Consider the following 20,851-nt stretch of genomic DNA (forward strand, 5'->3'; position numbering starts at 1 on the left):
ACATGAGGGCTATTCAGCCAATACCACAACAAGAGCAGGGACAAGGATTTTACTCAAGACTTTTCTTAGTACCAAGAAAGGACAAAGCCTGGAGACCAATTCTGGACCTGTCTATTCTAAATACTTTTCTGGACGTTCCAAAATTCAAAATGTTGACTCTGCAGCAGCTTCTGCCCATGTTGGGCAAGAACGCTTGGCTTGTAACTTTGGACCTCAGAGAGGCATATCTGCATGTCCCAATCAGACAATCTTGCAGAAGATACCTCAGATTCATAGCTGGCTCAATGCACTACCAATTCTCTGCACTGCCCTTTGGCTTATCTACTGTGCCCAGGGTCTTCACAAAATGCCTGGCACCAGTAATTGCATTTTGCAGACAGAGGAATTCAAATATATCCCTACATGGATGACTGCCTTATTCAAGCAGAGACCAAAGACATTCTACTAAAGAATTTGGCGTTTGTAAAAAGATTACTAATTTGCCTAGGGTACACAGTAAACGAAAAGAAATCAAAACTAGTACCCTCTCAAGAGATAATATTCCCGGGTGCAAGCTTAAATACAACTGCCCAGATGGCTTATCTCACGCCAGACAAACAAAGGCAACTGAATTCTTACTTCGGAAGCATGGCAACAAAGACCCAGTTATCTGCAAGAAAAATCCTGCAGGCTCTGGGCTGCATGGCATCCTGCATTCTGCTAATTCCATATGCAAGACTGCATATGAGGAAGCTACAATGGTATCTAAAAAGTGTTTGGACTCAACATTGCCACAGCCTGGAATCATTAATTTCACTCATTCCCTGCCTGCAACAGGAGTTTCGATGGTGGGCACAGGCCTGTCACCACAACAAAGGACAGCCATTCACTTTACCCACAAGCCAGGCAAACACTAACAACAGATCCATCAGATTATGCCTGTGAGGCCCACATGGCAGGAAAATGTATTCAGGTCACATGGCCCGCAAGCCAAAGTCATCTTCACATCAATCAAAAAGAGATGCTAGCTGTACAAAATGCTCTGACAACCTTCAAGGACCTACTTCATCCAGGACAACTGCTGATAAAGACGGACAATACTACAGTCATGTGGTACATAAACAAGCAGGGAGGCACACATTCTTACCCCCTCTGCAGACAAGCCATGATTTTGTGGAACACAGCATTGACTTACCAAGTACACCTGCAAGCACAATTCCTGCCAGGAAAAACAAATGCTCTGGCAGACGAATTAAGCAGAAACCTCATGGATCCTCAGGAGTGGAAACTAGATCCACCAATCTTCAACATGATAACAAGGAAATGAGGATGCCCAGACATAGATCTGTTTGCCTCTCCCCACAACTGCCAACTACAGAGATTCTGCACAAGGACTTATCACAAATAAGCATGGAAAGTGGATGCTTTGTCATTCAGCTGGAACAACCTTACAGTATACGCCTTTCCTCCACTGCCTCTCCTCCTCAAGGTACTCCTAAAGGTCATACAAGAGAAGCCACAAATGACACTGATTGCCCCGGATTGGCTACGCCAGCACTGGTACCCAATCCTAAGGAGCTTGTCTCAAGGCTCAACCTGGACATTGCCTCAAATTCCTCATTTACTGACCCAACAAAACAATCAGATCCTGCACAGCCAACTCAGAACCCTAAATCTGGCTGCATGGCGGATAGTGTAAACATTCAGAATACACCTCTCTCTAAAGCAGTTATGGATGTTATTTTGGAGGCCAGGAGGCCCAGCACCAGAAAATCTTATGCAGAAAAATGGAAGAGATTCTGTGCTTGGAACCAAGCACAAGGAATTGACACGCTTGTTCCAAATATTCCTCAGATTTTAGAATACCTAACTGAGATGCTGGACAAAGGCTTATCCTTCTCATCAATTAAGATCCATGCCTCTGACATTTCAGCTCATTACAATACGGACCCACCTATTTTTTCACATCCATTGCTTAGGCAGTATCTCAGAGGGGCCAAAAGCATAAGACCTCCAGGGAGAGCACCAATACCTGCATGGGACCTCAGTTTTGTCTTGGAAAAACTCACACTGCCTCCTTTTGAGCCTGCCAATACAGCTGAGATAAAATTCTTATCGTGGAAAACAGCTCTGCTCCTAGCAATAACTTCAGCAAGAAGAGTCTCAGAGTTACAGGCATTAATGGCTGTGGAACCTTTTATTATCTTCCATCCGGACAGGGTTTCTCTAAGGACAAACCCAACATTTATGCCTAAGGTAGTGTCCAGTGTGGCTCTTAACCAAACCATTAATTTGCCTACATTTTATCCAAACCCACAGAATAAAGGGGAGAGACTTCTGCATTCTTTGGACATACACAGACAGCTGCGCTTCTACTTGGACAAAACTAAAGCTTTCAGAAAGACTGAGCAACTTTTAGTAGCATATGCAGCAGGATCACAAGGAAAGGCTATCTCAAAACAGACTATTTCAAAATAGATAGGACACTGCATCGTTTCTGCTATTCACAACATGGCAAATCAGTGCCTAAGGGCATTAGACCACATTCGACCAGGGCAGCAGCCACCTCAGCAGCCTCCCTCAGAGGAGTACCAACCAAGGATACTTTGGAGGCTGCAACTTGGACTTCAGTGCACACTTTTACTAAGCACTACCACTTACCTCTATACTCTAAATCCAGAGCAGGCTTTGCCACTGCAGTTCTGCAGGGCCTCATAGCCACTCCTAATTCTATTTAGACCCAGCCGCCCAACCTCAGCTTTGGGATTCAACCCAAGTGTAATGACTGCAACAGTGAAACACAATGAACATAATACAGTTGTGTACCTACCATAAATGTAGATGTTCGAGTGTATTCACTGTTGCAGTCCAGGTTACCCACCCACCATCCCCCTTTCTTTGCTGGGACTTATTCTCTATTCTATACAACCTATGTGGTGTATTTGCTTGTAGATGAAGGTAATGTTTATTTTAGTGCATGCTTTTTATAAGCAATGTTTTTAGCCTACCCTTTTGGGGGCACCTGACATCTGTGGCAAGAAAAACTGAAGAAAATGGCATCGGCTGCATCTTATATTCCCCTGACGCACTGACGTCAGGGAAGAGGCGACAGCAACCGACGCCGGACCAGGACTTTGTAATTCAGGCCAACTGCGGGTAGCCTGCCAGCAGGATAACCCAAGTGTAATGACTGCAACAGTGAATACACTCGAACATCTACATTTATGGTAGGTACACAACTGTACTATACTGACTTCACTAAAGGAGAAGGGTCCACACGATCACCTCCAGAAGATGTCTCATTTGGAGACATTCTGAAGATCCTTAAGCAGAGAGGTGGTTGGTCCTCCAGCCGTGCTTCACCAGAGGAATTGGTATTTCTGGAAGGTTTTGGAGATAGCCTACTTCCTTGGTTACTCTGCCCACCAATGAGCTCAATGATTTGGTCTCCAGGCAGGCATGCAAGGAACCTGACTCAGGTGAGCCAGTCTCTAAGAGGCCAGCTCAGATTCTAGCTCCACCAATCAGGAAGAAATTCTGGAGTAAGGGGGGTGCCAGTGGATGCTATGGTCATGGTAGCTGCCACTAAGAAGAAACTTTCTGAACAAAGTCTAGGGCAATGGACGGATTTGGGAAGCATGTTTATGCATCAGTGACCTTTGCTGTTAGGTCACTGAACTATTTTGCACATTTTAGTAGGCTACAAAGGGACTTGATCAAGGAACTTTCTGGGACTATTACTTCTGAGGCTCAATCTTCTGAGGCCTGTCAGTTGGCTACCCTTCAATCCATTTCAAATTCGTCCATAATCACAGGAAGTTACTAGGCTATTGTCCCTAAGGCCCCCTACAAGCCTAGCCAATAATTTAGCCCATATTCTGACAAGTCAGCACCTGATGACCCTGTCCAGCAGGGACACCGGTGGAATCCTAGGGGTGTATTTTCTGTTCCCCATCCAGTTATCCAGGTTGCACTTAAAAAGGGTTAATGAAGTACTTTGCTTGACATGGAGAGAGAGTCTATTCCACAGAAGGTGGAATCTCTGGGACACAAATCTTTCCCGCCAACAAGTCCTGTTGATGTCACAGACCAGGTTGAGGTCTTGAGTGCGGGTTACTCGAGTGGAGCTTGAGTTACAAATATGCAGCAGTCCCATCAAGGTGAGGTCTGAGATTGCGTTGTATGTGAGACAGAGGTCACTTCTAAGGAGTCTGTATGAGACTGAGTAGAGGGAAGAGGGCTTTTAGCCTATCTGTGTAGGGTAGCTGTTTGAGGCCTTGGATTCTCCTCATGGGGAACCTCTGTGGTCTATCCAGCTGCTGCATGTGCTTTGTGAAGTACATACCAAAAGGGGTGTTGTACTCAATGGGTCTTAAAAGGGAAGAATACAGGGATGTTATGATCTCTTTGCCCCTGGATAAGATACCCTTCCTAATGAGGTGGGCCATGTAGAAAGCTTTCTGTACAGTGGATGCAATATGGTGGTCAAAAGTCAGTTTGCTCTCAACTTGGGTGCCCATGTCCCTCACAACTGATTGTGTGCTTAGGACCTTGTTATTAATGTGATAATTTGTGGTGATGTCACTCTCCCCAAGGGGGATGATGCATTTTTTGACATTCAGTTTGAGGGCCATGTTTCTGGCACTAGTCGTTTGTTTGAGTGAGACCCTCTTGGAGGATGTCCATATCACTAGGGGAATTGATGATAGCGCCAATCTTGCAGTCATCTGCAGACTTAGTCAGCCACAGCCCACTGGTTTTGGCCTGCACCTCAGAAAAGTATATCCCAAAAATAGAGGCCCCAAGACCAATCCCTGGGGTACACCGTTCGTTACAGGTCTACTGATTGAGGTGGCTTCCCGTATTTTGACATGGTGGGTTCTGTCAGTGAGCCAGTTAGCTACCAATCTGATAACATATGGATTGATTCCTAGTTGAGAGAGTTCATCTATTAAACCAAGTGGGGGAATAGTGTTGAAGGCTTTGGCCTGGTCAAGGTAGGAGGTGTGCACAGTCATCCCCTCTTCCATGGCTTTGGTGACTGTCTCATAGAAGTCGACCAATTTTAACAGGCAAGACCTCACTTTGAGGGAACCAAACTGTGTGGGATTGAGTGTTTGAAGGTTGCCAATGTCCTTGTTAATGAGGTTCATGATATTCTTGTTCCATGGCCTTGCATTTCAGGCTAGTTAGGCTCATAGGCCTATAATTTCCAGTGTTGGTGGACACTCCACTTTTGTGCAGAGGGATGACGGTGGCTGTCCTCGACTTGGCTGGGATGAAGCCAGTGCTCAGACTTTGGTTAAGTAGGGTGCCTAATGGTGCTGTAAGTTCCTGCCTGAGTTCATGTAGGATGAAGTAACACACTGGAGTCTGACCACCACAATAAATGGAATAATTTATTTCGGACAAGTGCTTTCACGTGTATCAAACACGCTTCTTCAGATCCTTAACAAAAGTATTCTACTAGGCTGTACATATATATACTCACTAAGTAAATTCTCTTTAATTAAACAATGCACTTAATCAATCAAGCAATTAAACAGATGAAACAATTTAGAACAATTTAAAACCATTGCAACAAAAGCAGCATAAAACACCAAATGAAGCAACGCTATATGTTTTGCTCAACAAGTTTGTATAGAAAGTTTGCATAAAAACATGACATAAACCATCATAAAAAACACCTTAGGTAAGCTCTGATTTGTGTCAAAAACTATACATTTGATGTAGTCCAATATAAAATGAAATATAATATATATGGTAGTTCCAAAACTAGTACATGGAATCATGCACCTTGACCATGAAACAAAACAAGTACTAAGACTTGCGAGAATTCACAGGATACCAACGCTGACAAGTTACTAACAATGAATGCATTCTATCAAATGACCATATATTATATGTATAAATCACATAGAAATATATACATCTCTGGACAAAAAATTTGTGTCTCATATCCATTTAAACCTGTCATATGAAGAACAAAACCGTTGTAATAAAATCAACGATCATGTGGTATAAAACAGTAAGACAAATATAAATATGTAAAAACTTGTGTTTGTTAAGACCTCTTCAAATAGAATGAGCGAACATCTCATTCTTCAGTGAGTAAAGTGCTTGTGCATATAAATAATGTAAAACGCAGTCAAGTTAAAAAACGCAGTCGAATTGAAAAGCGCAGTTGAGTTAAAAAAACAATTTCAAACTTGTGTAGGTTAACACTATAAATCTCAAAAATAGATTCGGAGCACATACTTCACTACATAGTAAAATTTCAGTATGTGCGAATCAATAAACATATAATCAATATCTAGGCAACTGACTGCAAACATAAATATGGATAACCATAAATATTAACATATGTAAAAGAGCAATGATGTGGAGCCATTAAAATTCAACAGTAGGTATATGTTAACGTATATAAATATAACACATTCCTCATATTATGAAATGGCATGTAAACATGTTTTAAATTCATAAACATGTGTATAAAAGTACTCATGGTATGTGAGTGTAAGTTTGAATATCTATATATATCTGTTTAGAATGACTATAAAAGTGGCTATTGAAATCAGAGTCTCAGCATAACATTCATAAATAGCAAATAAGTAAATAAATAAATAAGCGATGGAATAAATTGATCCACTCACAAAAATAAAACCTAGTATTCATGAGTCTATTATGAAATGTAATAACTTATTAAAATGTAAATAAATATTTAAAATCTCATGAAAATATGAAAAAGTAAAACTCAAATACTCAATTCATCGTACAGTAAACATATATGTACATATATGGATCATACTACTATCTTATATATTAGATATCAATACATTAGTATATAGAATGCTGATATGCAATAATGAAGCCATTTAAAGATGCAACTTGTAGGATGCAGCCTGTGATGTTATCGGTCTCATGGAGGCTGTATTTTTTGCCTTTGAAAGGGCAGTGATGGCTTGCTCCATAGAGGTAAGGGGAGAGGGGCAGGTACTGGGGGACAGAAAGGTGAAGTTTTCGCTGAACGTCTTTGCCATCTACAGCGTTTGTGTATGTGGTGTCCTTGACCACCAGTTCTGAGCAGATCTGAGTGCTTCCTTTGAAATTGCGGACATATGTGAAGAAGGTCTTATGATTGTCTTTAGTAAATGTGCCAGTCCCAAAGAGGCTTATCGTACATGCAACCCAAGGGGCCTCAAGGACTGTGGGTTCAGGCATATCCATTACGAGGCATGTCTGGATGTGCTTATGTGATTTTGCAGAGCCTTTCAAGTCCTCATTTGTGAATGCACCATTTGACGGTGTTCGTTGTTTGGCCCAGAAGTGAAGGACACACTTTCCAGGTATGAGAAGGATGGAAAGATGCTCTTTGCAGTGTGCGTACATTTTCAACCCCTCAGATCTTTTTCTAGGAATCAACGAGGGGGTCAGAAGATGTTTTTCAGAAAGTCCTAGGGTCCTTTCCAGGACACAAGTGAAGATAGATCTCCTAGGGGCAGAGGAGGGAACTCTAATGGATGACGACGCCTCCACAGCCGAGGAGGCCTGCAAAACCAGGGGTCCAGAGATTACTCTTCTGGTAGATTGTACCAGCACTCTTGAAAGGAGGCTCAATTGTCCACCTCTGGATTCATTTGGGTGTTGACTATCCCTGCACCAGAGAGCCTGGCTACAGATAACTAAAGATACTTGGGTGCAGAGGATTATTTCCAGAGGTTATATAATTCCCATTTTCCCTTACACCCCCAACTGTATGCAACATTCCCAATGTTCCACTCAGAGGAAAGCAAGGATTCCAAGTGTTTCCATGTCTTAATGACTGGCTGATTACCACCCCAACTAGGCATCTACTAACAGCAGCAGATTTGTTCTCATCTGGGGATAACAATAAATTATAAGAAGTCTCAGTTGCAACCAACTCAGACTTTAGAATTCATAGAGGCAGTCTTCAACACGATATCAGTGACAGCTTCTCTTCCTCTCTCAAGAGTACAGAATATCAGATTCCAGGTCAGGAAAATAATTCACAGTACCAAAATTTCAGCCCAATTGATCCTTAAATCCTTGGGGACAAGATCAGCTGCCATAATCTTAGCTCCTCTAGCAAGATTTCGTATGAGAAATCTTTAGAGGATGGTAACAACACAGTGGTCGATTCTTTACCAGCTCATGTCAGCACAAATAAGAATCACTCAGGCATTCAAGAGATACCAGTGGTTGTTGAGTCAGTCATATCAGGTTCTACATGGCCGTCCTTTCATTCTCCTTCAACCCAAGGCAATGGTGACCATGGAAGCTCCCCAGATGGGGGGGGCACTTCCTGGGGAAACAGTCCAAGGCACTTTGTCCCCCGAGAAGGCCAACTTTCATATCAATGTCCTAGAGTGCTTTTAGCATTGCAGGCCTTATGTTGTCCCTTTAGGGGCAATTGCAATTCATACAGACAATTTGTCAACAGTTTGTTACTTCAGCAAGCAAGGAGGAACAAGATCATACACCTTGTTTCAAGAAGCACTGAGTGTGTGGCAATGGGCAATCTCAGCCAGCCGCTTTCTCATAGCAATACACATTCTGGGGAAGTCCGGTGTGATAGCAGATAAATTGAGCAAGTCCATTTTTCTACCTTATGAGTGGTCTCTCAACATGAAAGTGACAGAAATTATTTTCTGTCAGTGGGCCAGCCTTGCTGTAATCTTTTTACTTCTCCCCTAAACAACAAGAGCAACATCTACTTTGCCCTCATCTCACCTCCAGGGAAATCGCTGAAGAATTCCTCCTGGTATTTATGCTTATCCACCAATTTCCCTAATTCCAAAATTCCTGTAGAAAGCTGCCAGGTTGAAGAACAAAGTTATTCTCATTGCACCATACTGGCCTTGACAGATTTGGTTCCCCTTCCAATGGCTTCATCTGCTTTACCAACCTTGGATTCTGGATCCAATTCCAGACCTCCTCTCTCACCTGACAGGTATGACTCATCTGGATATTTCAAGCTGACATAGTGGTTTCTAAAATTCTGTTAATAGCCCAGACAGCCAATGCTCTCTTCCCCATTATTCATATTTTTTAATCTTCCCAGAAGCCTTCTACAGGAACACTTTACACAAGTAAATGGAAAAGGTTCACTTGCTGGGCGCAACAAAAACACATTGAACCTTTCTCAGCGCCTGTAAATTGTATACTTGAATTTTTGGCATTGATTTTTAATGAAAGAGCTAGCTCCTCGACAGTTACAGTTCATTTAGCAGGGATCTTTAATTTTCTTATTGGATTTGAAAATTCTTCTGTGGCCTCTTCTAAACTTTGTAAAGCAATTTTGAGAGTCACACTCCTGCTAAGATCCTTGTATAAAGATCCTACTCCTCCATGGGATTTGAATTTGGTACTGCAGGCCTTAAATAATTCTTCCTTTGAACTAGTAGCTAAATGTGATCTTAAGTTTCTGACCTGGAATTTCTAGTGTCCATTACCTCTGCTAGAAGAATTTCAGAACTTCAAGCATTGTCCTCTAAACCTCCCTACTTAATCTTTGATAAGGACAGAGTAACATTAAGTACCAACGCTTCTTTCCTTCCTGAGGTGGTGTCAGAATCCAATATTAATCCATCCATTAATTTGCCAGTTTTCTTTTCTAAATTTACAGACAAAGGTGAGTTTGTTGGATGTTCGCAGACAATTGTTTTTACTTACACAAAACAAAAGAAATTAGAAAGACAGATCAACTGTTGGTGGCCTTTGTGGAGGCTAAATTAGGAAAACCAGTTGCAAAGGTAACTAGCCAGATGGCTGAAGGATTGCATATCACTTATCTACAACAAATTGAGACTATCCTTACCAAAACTTTTAAGAGCACATTCAACTAGATCCATGGCAGCTTCTTCAGTATTCCTCTCTGGGGCTTCCATGGATGACATACGTGCAGTTTCAACTTGGGCCAAACATTATACCTTTATTACTCATTACAAACTGGATCTGGTTTCGAGGAGAAGAGCAACTTTGGCTCAACTGTGCTCAGGAATATCCATCCTTAGAGTTCACCCAGGAATTTAGGTAGCTGGGGACTCTGTCCCAACAGCTGAGGATAGAATGAAAATGGACAACATCAGATAAAAAAGTTAATGTACTTACAGTAACGTTGGTTTGTTGTCCATTTTCATTCTTCCCCCAACTCTCCACTTACCAACCCCCAAGCTTTTTCACAATGGACTTTTGGAAGAACAAGAGATTATAAGGACACCCCTGTCCTTCATGTTGAGCTCCAAATATGGTTTTCATGTTAGGATTTTTATAGTAGTTCTTTCTATTATGTAAAACAGCAAACAAGATCTGGTATGTGTAGGGTGTGGTGCATTATGGGTAAGGGAGGAGCTCAAGAGCCTTTTGGTGGACATGAGCTAGAGTAGCAGCCGAGTTGGATCCGACGATCGTTTCCGAACCCAACAGTTGAGGAAGAATAAAAATGGACAACCCAGATGAAATGTTATGGTAAGTACTGTGTACATAACTTTTTACAGGTTATAGACATTGGCGTGTTACATGGCTTGTGATATTGAGTGTCCATGAGACTTGCTTCATTTTCCTGACAAAATTATCAAATTCCTGTTTTCATGATGCAGAATTGCCATTTAAATGGAGAAAATAATGATGCCATTGTAAGGTGGTTTGTTGAAATAAATCGGAAAACTATTTAAGTTATTATGAAATAATTCACAAATTTCTAAATTGCATGGATGTGGAAACAGCACTTGCAGTTACAGGTTGGAATCTTAGAAGAGTTGTATTATAACAGCTGAGCCCTCATAAAATATGGATGTGTTACTTTTAACTTTAGAGAACCATATGCAAGGGTACGTTTGCAAAGTATGTAATTTTGCATACAAGATCTGGTAAATCTTATGGTAACATCATTTTCAATAAAAGATCCATATTCTTGCCATACACCATTTACAGTGCCATCATTTTTATTTCATGCAGTGTTGAATTAAAATGGTCTTAATTTGACTTCAGTTTTTTGTTCAGATTCCGGGATTTCTCTGTTTTTTTTTTTTTCTTCCAGAATATATTCTGAACATTTGGCGTCCACCTCCCGACCTGCATTCCCTTTTAAAGGAAGGTGCAAGATATAGGATTTATCATGTAACTACATCACAGTGCAGAGGAAGAGCAGGCATCGCTGATGTCCAGTTGACAGCAACCAAGAAAACTCAGTTTCAGCTTTTACAGGTAACCTGCAAGATTTCAGCCTCTGCAAATTTTATGAGAGACCATTTTAGAGTATATTCCCTATGATTTATTTGTGAACCCAGTTTAGAGTATATTCCCTATGATTTATTTGTGAACCCAGTAGTGCAGAATTCTCTTGTTACTGTTAGGTTGTTCTTTTATGTCTTACCTCTTTCTCAGTCTCATGCGTTTTTTAAGATAGCAAGTCCTGCAGAACTGCGTTACCAGTATAACTTCTGTATTCATGCATCCTTCAGGTAGGCCTGGCTGCCAGGCCAGAACACATGGGTATAAGTAGTTATGAAAATGGAAATGGTGCAATGTCAACCTTATAAAATGGTGTTGATTATAAAGGTTTCTTCAACTGCACCTTCTAAGACCTTTCCTCGCATATTGTTTCTTTCTTCGTATTTGTAAGAGGCAGCAAGAAGTGTGTGTGTGTGTAGTACAGCTCTGGGCATATAGTTTAACTATTATGTACAAATGCTGCTAGCAAGAGAAAAGTAACATAAAGCTTGCCATATCTACTGACAGAGATGAACCCCTGACAGTGACCCAGCTGACCAGAATCGGATTAGTAGCTCAGGCACCTGTTGCATCTGGCACTGATAGAGAAAGGAGAGTGGTGAAGGGTTTGTGCCCACTTGCTTTACTCAAGAGTGGAGGCAGGACTATTGTCCAGAATGCATACATTATACTGATTTTTCACATTGGGGACTGGAGAAACATGTACAGTGTGCTTTATTATAAGAGGTGGAGTAGTTTGCAGGCTTATGTTACTTGTAGAAGCGAGTGTTAGTGCAGAGATTCACCAGTTATTCATCCTTCTAGAGAATGCTTCCAGGACACGCATGGGGTAGTAGGGAACTTAACTGGAAATCCCTGATGGCTGTCTTATTGTTGGTTCCTCTGTCTGCTCTCACACTGATGAATGGGAACAAAAGGGAGTGGTAGCTGGCAAGCAGCAGGGGACAAAATGCACCAAAAAGAAGTAACGTGAAACTGGACAAAGTGTACAAGGCCTAAAACTTTTAGCCGACTAAGCATGGGTTTTACCACATTCAAGTCTTGCGCTGCCTCCCATCTCCTAACTGGGATTTCACTTAATCTTCAACTCATGTTTGAGCAAGTTTACAACAAAGTCTCAAAATTTGCTTCTGTTTACCCATGTAAAACATTATCTTCACTGATTAGAATTACACCTGTATCTAGCCATAGCTAGTTGTCCTTTGCTCACAGGATCTTATATTCTATTAAATGCCCAGCTCTCATTGCCACTGTTTATGGATACACTCCTCCTATGAGCTAAGGGAGTCAGGAGGCAACTAGTCTACATTCAAAAATCTAAAATCATGTTTAGTGATTTCAGCAAAGTATGCTATATAGCAACCTATCAGAAAATATTTGTTTCAGCTCCCTTACTCTCTTAAACAACCTCTCCCTTCAACACCTCTCAAGAGTTTTCTGTTGTTGTAACAATTCCTGTTCCCTCTCTGAGATTGTTTTCATCATCCTCGATACTTTCCCACCTACCTTTCATGATTTATTTTAACTCCAAGTCCATAGTAAAGGATTTTTTTTTTTTTTTACTTTGTCACACTTTTCCTAACAGTATCAAGACTACCCTAAGTTGTTTACTCCATGCCTGTTAGTCTCTTATCACTTCTAAGACTTCTCAAATACTTAAAAATACTGCGCCTTTCTTGTTGTATGTATATAATATTTTGCTGTCATAAAATCTTACTGCAAGCATTGTTTACTCAGGTTATACTGGATGCTGTCCTACAATGCTGTAAATATGTTTACATTGCTGTATCCTATTGTATACAGTGTCATTCTGTTTTTTGACTCTAGTTGGATTGTGACTAAAAAAGGGTGCTTGAAGTAGTAGTTTTAACTAAACAAATTGCCAAATAGCATGTAATGTATAGCCATCTTCCATGGTATAGAGGAAAAAAAGTCCTGATTGTAGCCCAGGCGACCCAAGATCTATTAACAGCTCCAAACTTAATGGAGCTACCAGGGGAGAATGGGTGTGCCCATTCTGCTCAACTTCAAGAAGCGATAAGTGCTCAAAAGGCATGTCGCTGTAGCCTTTTAATGCTTAAGGTGTTAATAAGGTGGTAGAAAATGAGAAAGTGTGGGGGGGGGACTACAAAACAGCTGTTTTAATTTGAATACTACTAACTGCATCAAACCAGAAACCTTTTTATTTTTCATCATAAAATTCCACACTTGATGTCATTTGATCCTTTCACACTGAAGCTCACTCAGATTGCATGTCACTTTACTGTAGCGGTGTGTAGAAGTAAAATGGAACATTGTATCTTTATTATTCATTTGCTGTCATTTTAACTCAAGCTGATGTCGGAACTTTGAACTTTTATTCACACTTTTTTGTTTTTTTTCTTGTGTCTAAGAATCAGTCAGCATAATTTTATCATTTTATTTTATTTATTTTATTTTATTTATTTTATTTTACATTTGTTGACCGGGATGGTCCGACTGGATACATGTCCATTTTCAGCGGAGGCCCGGGGAGAAAAGCTCCACATTGACAGTAAGTTACATACATGTTACATAGATACATATTGTTTCATTTAGTAATTAATACAAATGAGGAGAAGACATGAAATATATGTATTATAAAAAAAGTCTTAGGAATAACAGACACAGACCACAACATAACTTTTTCTAACCTAGGTTCATAGGTTCATACTAGGCTATCTGCCCTAGGGCATTTATAAGCCTAGCCAGAGTGTGTGTGGCTTTCACCACCCCTTAGGATGAGAATACTATACCCATTAGTTTGCTGTGCCTCTGTCCAGCAGTGATACAGAGATGATTCCCGGGGTAAACCTACGATCTCCCATCCACTCGTCAAGATTTCTCTTGAACAGAGTCAGTGAGGGGCTCTGCCTCACATGGACTGGGATTCTGTTCCATAGTGTAGGGAGTCTCTGGGTGATGAATCTGTCCCTCCAGCACGTCCTATTTATATCCGTGTTGAGGTTTAAGTCTCTTGCTCTCGTGGCTCTGGTGGATTTGGATTTTTTGAGGTGGAGCATGTCCATTAATTCCGGGTTGGACATGGCCTTGTATGTCAGGCACAGATCACCTCTGAGCAGACGGTATGCGACTGAATAGAGCTGGAGTTTCTTCAGTCGGGCATCGTATGACATATGTTTGAGCCCCTTTATCCTTTTGGTGAGGAACTTTTGGGGTCTTTCCAACTGCTGCAGGTGTCGGGTAAGGTACATTCCGAATGGGGCGTTATACTCAATCATTGGTCTGATAAGTGAAGAGTACAGGGGTACAATGACCTCTCCTGATCTGGATGTGAATCCCTTCATGATCAGGTGGGCAATGTAGAAGGTCTTCCTAACCACTTTGGCAATGTGAGTGTCAAAAGAGAGGTTACTGTCAACTTGGGTCCCCAGGTCCCTGATAACTTCTTCCGTGTTTAATGGATTACCACTTATGTGGTAATTAGGGGTTACCTTGTTTTTCCCAAAGGGTATGACTATACATTTTTTGGCATTTAGCTTAAGGCCATGGCCCTGGCACCAGTTATCCATTTCTATGAGACCTTTCTGGAGGATGTTTGTGTCTGATGGAGTGTCAATTATGGTGCCCAGTTTGCAGTCATCTGCAAATTTTGTCAGCCACAATCCCCCTATGTTTGCCTGCACTTCAGAAAAATAAATGCCGAACAAGAGGGGGCCCAGGACTGAGCCCTGTGGGACACCGCTCGTGACCGGCTTAGAGTCTGACATGGCACCAGCAACTCTAACCCTGTGTGTTCTGTCCTTGAGCCAGTTTGCAACCCATCTTGTGACAATATGGGTTTACATCTAAGCTGGTGAGCTTTTCTATGATGCCCGAGTGGGGTATTGTGTCGAACGCTTTTGCTAGGTCAAGGTAGGCTGTAGTGAACTGCCTTACCCTCATCAATGGCCTTAGTGACTGTTTCGAAAAAGTTGACCAAGTTCAAGAGGCAGGATCTGCCCTTGACAAAGCCAAATTGGGTAGGATCCAGTGTCTGTAGGTCCCCAATGTCTTTATTTATGAGTTCCATTATGATCCTCTCCATAGCTTTGCAGACAAGGCTCGTCAAGCTTATGGGGCGGTAATTTCCAGGGTCCGTAGAAGCACCGCCTTTGTGGAGTGGGACCACAGTTGCCGTCGCCATTCTTTGAGTGCGTATCCTGTAGTAAGGCTAAGATTAAACAGCAGCCTTATGTGTGGGTTTAGTTCCTCATTGAGTTCGTGTAGCACACAGCTGGGGACACCGTCCGGTCCCATTGATGCTGTGTTTTTGCTTTAGAGAGAGCAGCTCTCACCTGGGCATCTGAGAGGTTTGGGAGGCTAGACCCTGGTGGGATAGATATTTTTCCTTTTGGGGGGGGGGGGGAGAAATTTGCACTGAACCTGTCTGCCAGTATGTTGGCAATGCCTGTGGGTTCAGTGATTTTTTTTATCATTTTGGACTAATTCTGAGCATATCTGGGAGTTTCCACCCAGGTTTCTAACATAGCTAAAGAAGGCTTTATGATTGTCTTTTGTGTCATTAGCGATTTTTCTCTCAAAGTTGGCCTTGGATGATTTTATGAGTGATCGTAGTTTTTTGCTAGTATTGATCAGAGATGCCTTCCCATTTAGGGATTTTGCTCTGTCATGTAGTAGCTTTCTCCTCTTGTTGTAGAGTTTGTTTATGGCTGGAGTCCACCAGACCTTTTAGCAAAGATTTAAGGGCTTCCATATCTGAACAGAAAAATTCACAAGGAAATATGGGGTTAGGTCAATTGAGAAAAAGGTCTAAAGTTTTTATATTTGGATAGTCCTGAAGAAAAATATGAACTTGGCTTACTGAAGAGGAGTTAATCTGGGTTTGAGCATTGGCAAAGCCAATGTGACTTAAAATGGTATTTTAGACTCTTTTTGAATTGGGTTAGGGAGGTAGTAAGAGTGAGGTTGAAAGGAAGGGAGTTCCATATTTTTCCAATGGCGTTGGCAAACAGTTTATCACCCCCTGAGTTACAGGATTTGACTGTTTGTACAAGTAGCCTGTTTGATGAGCGTAGACTGTTGAGATTGGTGTAAGGTATTATTAAATTTGTCAGTGCAGGAGTGTTGTCAGGTTGTATGAGAATTTTAAATGCTTCTGTGAGTTGGTTCTGCTGGAGAAGGTTTGGTAATTCTATCTAACCGAGGTTTCGTAGGTTAATACAGTGATGAGTTCTATAGGGCATGCCAGTTGCAAATCTGGCAATATGATTATAACAACATGAGAGTTTATTTAGGTCAGATTTGTTAAGGTTAGTAAGCATGGGGGAGGCATATAGAAGGGTCGAGAGAAGATGTGAGCGGGCAATGGCCACTTTTGCAATTGGAGTTAGGAAGGATTTCTTGTTAACGGTTTTAATAGTTTGGTTAATGTGCATGTCGAATCTAAGTTTATTGTCAATGGTAACTCCTAATAGTTTAGTATAGGAGTCTGGGGAGATAATAGTCCCATTGTTGGATTGTATAGTAAAGGATATGGGAGTGGGTTTATGGGTTGGATGGAAGAGTAATAGTTTGGTTTTGTTTGGATTCGGGATCAGATGACGTCCTGATAGCCAGTTCTCTACTGCAGTAAAAATGCATTGGGTTGTGGATATTAGGTTAACTGGAGATGTATCGGAACAAACTAATGTCGAGTCATCTGCATATTGAATACAGGTGGCCTCAGGGATGGCTGTGTAGAGGTCATTAATAAAGACTGAAAAGAGAAGAGGTCCCAATATGGAACCTTGAGGAACCCCTATGGTATTTGGTAAGAGGCTAGAGAGCTTATTCTGCCAGAGTACAGCTTGTTGCCTATCAGAGATATAGGCATGAAACCAGTCCAGTGTTTGGTTGTCTAGGTAGAGAGTTTTCAGAGTGTGATGAAGAAGTCGGTGGTTAACCATATCAAAGGCCTTTGATAGGTCCAGAAAGAGAGCTGAGGATATTTTTTTGTTATTCCGGTTATGGTTTATTATGTCAGTAAAAGAGAGGAGGGCAGTAGTTGTACTGTGGTTGGGTCTGAAACCATGTTGTGAACTGGTTAGTAGATTGTTCTGGATAAGATAGTATAGAAGTTGTTTGTGTACACACTTTTCCATGATTTTGGCCAGTGGTGACAATATGGCTATTGGCCTATAATTTGATAGATGTTCATCGTGCATACAGCTGCAGTCCTAACAGATGGGTATTCCTGCCGTCAGGCGGGTCCTCAGTCGGCTGAATTCCAAAGTCTAGGTCCGGCGTGGGATGTCGTCGCTTCTTCCCTGACGTCAGTGCGACAGGGGTATAAAAGAACCAGCCAACGCCATTTTCTTCAGTCTTTCTTGCTGCGCGGTGCCTGAAGCAGAAGCAGTTCGCAAGTGCCGGTCGGCCAGCTCCTGAGATTACGAATATTTTTCAACCGAAGACTTCTTGAAAGCAAAGTAACCTGTTGGGGAAACTTTTCTTACCTCAGACCGATGTCAGACAAAGTTAATAATTGCATTTCATGTGGGAAACAAATACCGCATAAGGATTTCCATTCCCAATGTATTCCTTGCTTAGGCCCAGACCACGACGTCTCGGCCTGTCGTTTTTGTGCTACATTCAACAGACGCACTATTAAGCGTCGGGCGGAGTTCGCCCAACACTATTTTGGCAAAAAGTTTAATTACAACATGTCGTCGGATACTCCGACTCCAGTTTTGAGTAAACGACGCAAAGATAAGGACCGACATACGAGGTCCGCGACTTCTACCGACACCACGCTAAAGCCGGCTACAGGTGCTCCGGTTCTCAGCGAGTCGCCTACACAGCCCCTGACTACCGATGACACTTCATTAGCGGTGTCTTCTGTGCCCGAGGTCGCAGGCTCTTCGGCACACACCCTGACTACAGATACCGAAGCCACTCTTGGCGGGGAAACTCAGAGTTCAGACAGGCCTGCCACCTCTCAAGGTGTCTTCAGGCCTTCTTCTTTTTCCATTAAGGCTTACACTAAATCTAAAGCAGCCATGCATTCTAAAAGACAAGCTCCACAGGGCCCCTCTCAAGGCCCCATGCCTAAAAAGCAGATGCTCAAAATGGCTGAGGATTTGATTACTCTTATCAGGGGTTCTCAACCCCCCTCGGACAAAAGGCCCAGAGTGGAGGAAGAATACCCTTCCTCGGACCAGGCCTCCATTACTTCAGAACATTCTGAGGACCAGGAACATTCTTACTCCCCTTTTGAAGATTCTGATGCAGAGGAGTCCATTCCCTCTGTCTCCCCCCCTGAGGATTACTCTTTTGGGGAAACCTCGCATACCTTGAGGGAACACTTCCACTGGGAAGGCCAAGAGTATTCAGACTCCAAGAAAAGGCTCAGGGATTTCCTCTTGCTCCCTCAGCACAGGCTTCTGTCTATACCTCCTGTCTTAGACATACTAGATGATGTGTATTCAGAGGCCAGCCTTAACCCAGATTCTTTACCTCCAGCTCCAGTCAAGCCTGACAGGTATTACCGGGTTCCTGATTCACACCAATTCCTATACAAAAGCCATGCGGCTGACCCAGAAACTATTTCACAGGGTCCCAAGGGAATTAAGGCCTCCACTGCCAAAAATCCATTACCTTCAGAGAGAGATTCCAGAGCTTTAGAAAGGTGGGGGGAAAAGGTATACACCTCGGCCACCTTAACCATGAGGGCATTAAACTCTCAGTTCCATATGTTAAAGTATCAACAGTTTTTGTTATCTCAGTTGAAAAGCAAAATGTCACAACCTGAACAACCAGACTTGAAGGCGTTGCAGGATTTGTTGCATAGTGCAGAGCAAGTGGGTAAACATACCTTGCAATGTGGTTTTGATGCTTTAGAGGCCTCATGTAGAGCTGCTGTTACAGGATCAGTCATACGTAGACATGCTTGGCTCAAAGAGCAAACCTTACCAGATCATGTCAAAGCTAAATTACTAGATGCACCTCTTCAAAAAGATGTATTGTTTGGTGTTAAAGCTGAGGAGGTATTAAAGAAAATGGAGGAAAAGGCAAAATCAATGCAAACAGTGAAAGATTTCCTACAGGTACAACCCCCACGCTTCAGTAGAAATTGGCCTCCAAAAAATTGGTCCTTTCCAGCCACGGACAGACCTCAAAGAGGTAGATACAGGCACCCGAGGGGTAGAGGGCAATCTCAAGGATCATTTAGATGCAGACAATGGCAAACACCTACACCAAGAGGGGATGAGGATAGTTCACAGCCATTCAGAAAGCAGACCCAATGACTTTCCCCTTTGCTTCCCAAGCAAGGCTCAAATGGCAGCACCTTTAGGCGGAAAACTGGCATTATTTTCGAAAAATTGGCATATTGTCACAAAAGACAAATGGATCCTGGACATTATAGACAGAGGCTACAGATTCCACTTTCACGCCCTTCCAAAAATGAGAGGCATGCCAAACCTGCCACACAATCAAAGGGCAGAGGCACAAAAACAAATTTCAGATCTCATGGACATGAAAGCTATTCAAGAGGTACCTGCACAAGAACAGGGTCAAGGTTTTTATTCCAGACTATTCCTGGTACCAAGGAAGGGCAAAGATTGGAGACCTATTTTGGACCTATCCATCCTAAACACATATTTACACGTACCAAAGTTCAAGATGCTCACATTACAGCAGCTTCTTCCCATGCTGGGCAAGGAGTCTTGGCTGGTAACATTGGACCTCAAGGAGGCATACCTGCATGTCCCAATCAGACAAGATTGCAGAAGATACCTCAGATTTCTTGCAGGTTCATCCCATTATCAATTCTCTGCATTGCCCTTTGGCTTATCTACTGCGCCCAGAGTGTTCACAAAATGCCTGGCATCAGTAATTGCCTTCTGCAGACCTCAAGGGATACAAATATACCCATATTTGGATGACTGCCTGATCCAAGCGGACAGCAAACACACACTTCTGAAACACCTGGCGTTTGTAATAACGTTGTTGAAATCTCTGGGATACACAGTCAACAAAAAGAAGTCAAGACTAATACCCTCTCAAACAATAATTTTCCTGGGTGCCAGCTTGGATACAAACACCCAGATGGCCTACCTCACGCCAGGGAAACAAGGGCAATTAACTCAATACTTTAGAAAACTGGCAACCTTCACCAGGTTGACTGCAAGGAAAATCCTGCAGGCTCTGAGATTCATGGCATCTTGCATCCTGCCAATCCCATGTGCAAAGCTGCATATGAGGAAACTTCAGTGGTACCTAAAAAACTTATGGTCTCAACACAGCCACAGTTTGGAAACAATCATACCACTGATTCCATGTCTTCAAAAGGAATTTCTGTGGTGGGCTCAAGCATGCCAAAGAAACATAGGTCTCCCATTCTGCAAGCCTCAAGCAAATCAAGTCCTCACAACAGACGCCTCGGACTACGCCTGGGGGGCGCACATCACAGATCGGTGCATTCAGAGCAAATGGTCACAAAAAGAAAAGCACCTACACATCAATCAAAAGGAAATGCTAGCAGTAATAAATGCTGTTATGGCTTTCAAAGACCTACTGCATCCAGGCCAACTATTGATAAGGACAGACAACACCACAGTGATGTGGTACATAAACAAACAGGGAGGAACCCATTCATACC

General features: G+C 42.3%; 1 protein-coding gene across 1 annotated transcript in view; it reads left to right on the top strand.

Annotated features, from left to right (window-relative positions):
- LOC122803239 (breast cancer type 2 susceptibility protein homolog) overlaps positions 1-20,851 on the top strand; it is a 675,913-nt gene that overhangs the window by 416,767 nt on the left and 238,295 nt on the right. The window contains exon 9 of the mRNA XM_044072837.1: positions 11,039-11,205. Within this exon, the coding sequence (XP_043928772.1) occupies positions 11,039-11,205 (167 nt within the window). The remainder of the gene's footprint in view (positions 1-11,038; positions 11,206-20,851) is intronic.

This window comes from Protopterus annectens, chromosome 5.part1 (assembly GCF_019279795.1).
Source record: "Protopterus annectens isolate FY-2018-M chromosome 5.part1, PAN1.0, whole genome shotgun sequence".
Classification (NCBI taxonomy): domain Eukaryota; kingdom Metazoa; phylum Chordata; order Ceratodontiformes; family Protopteridae; genus Protopterus; species Protopterus annectens.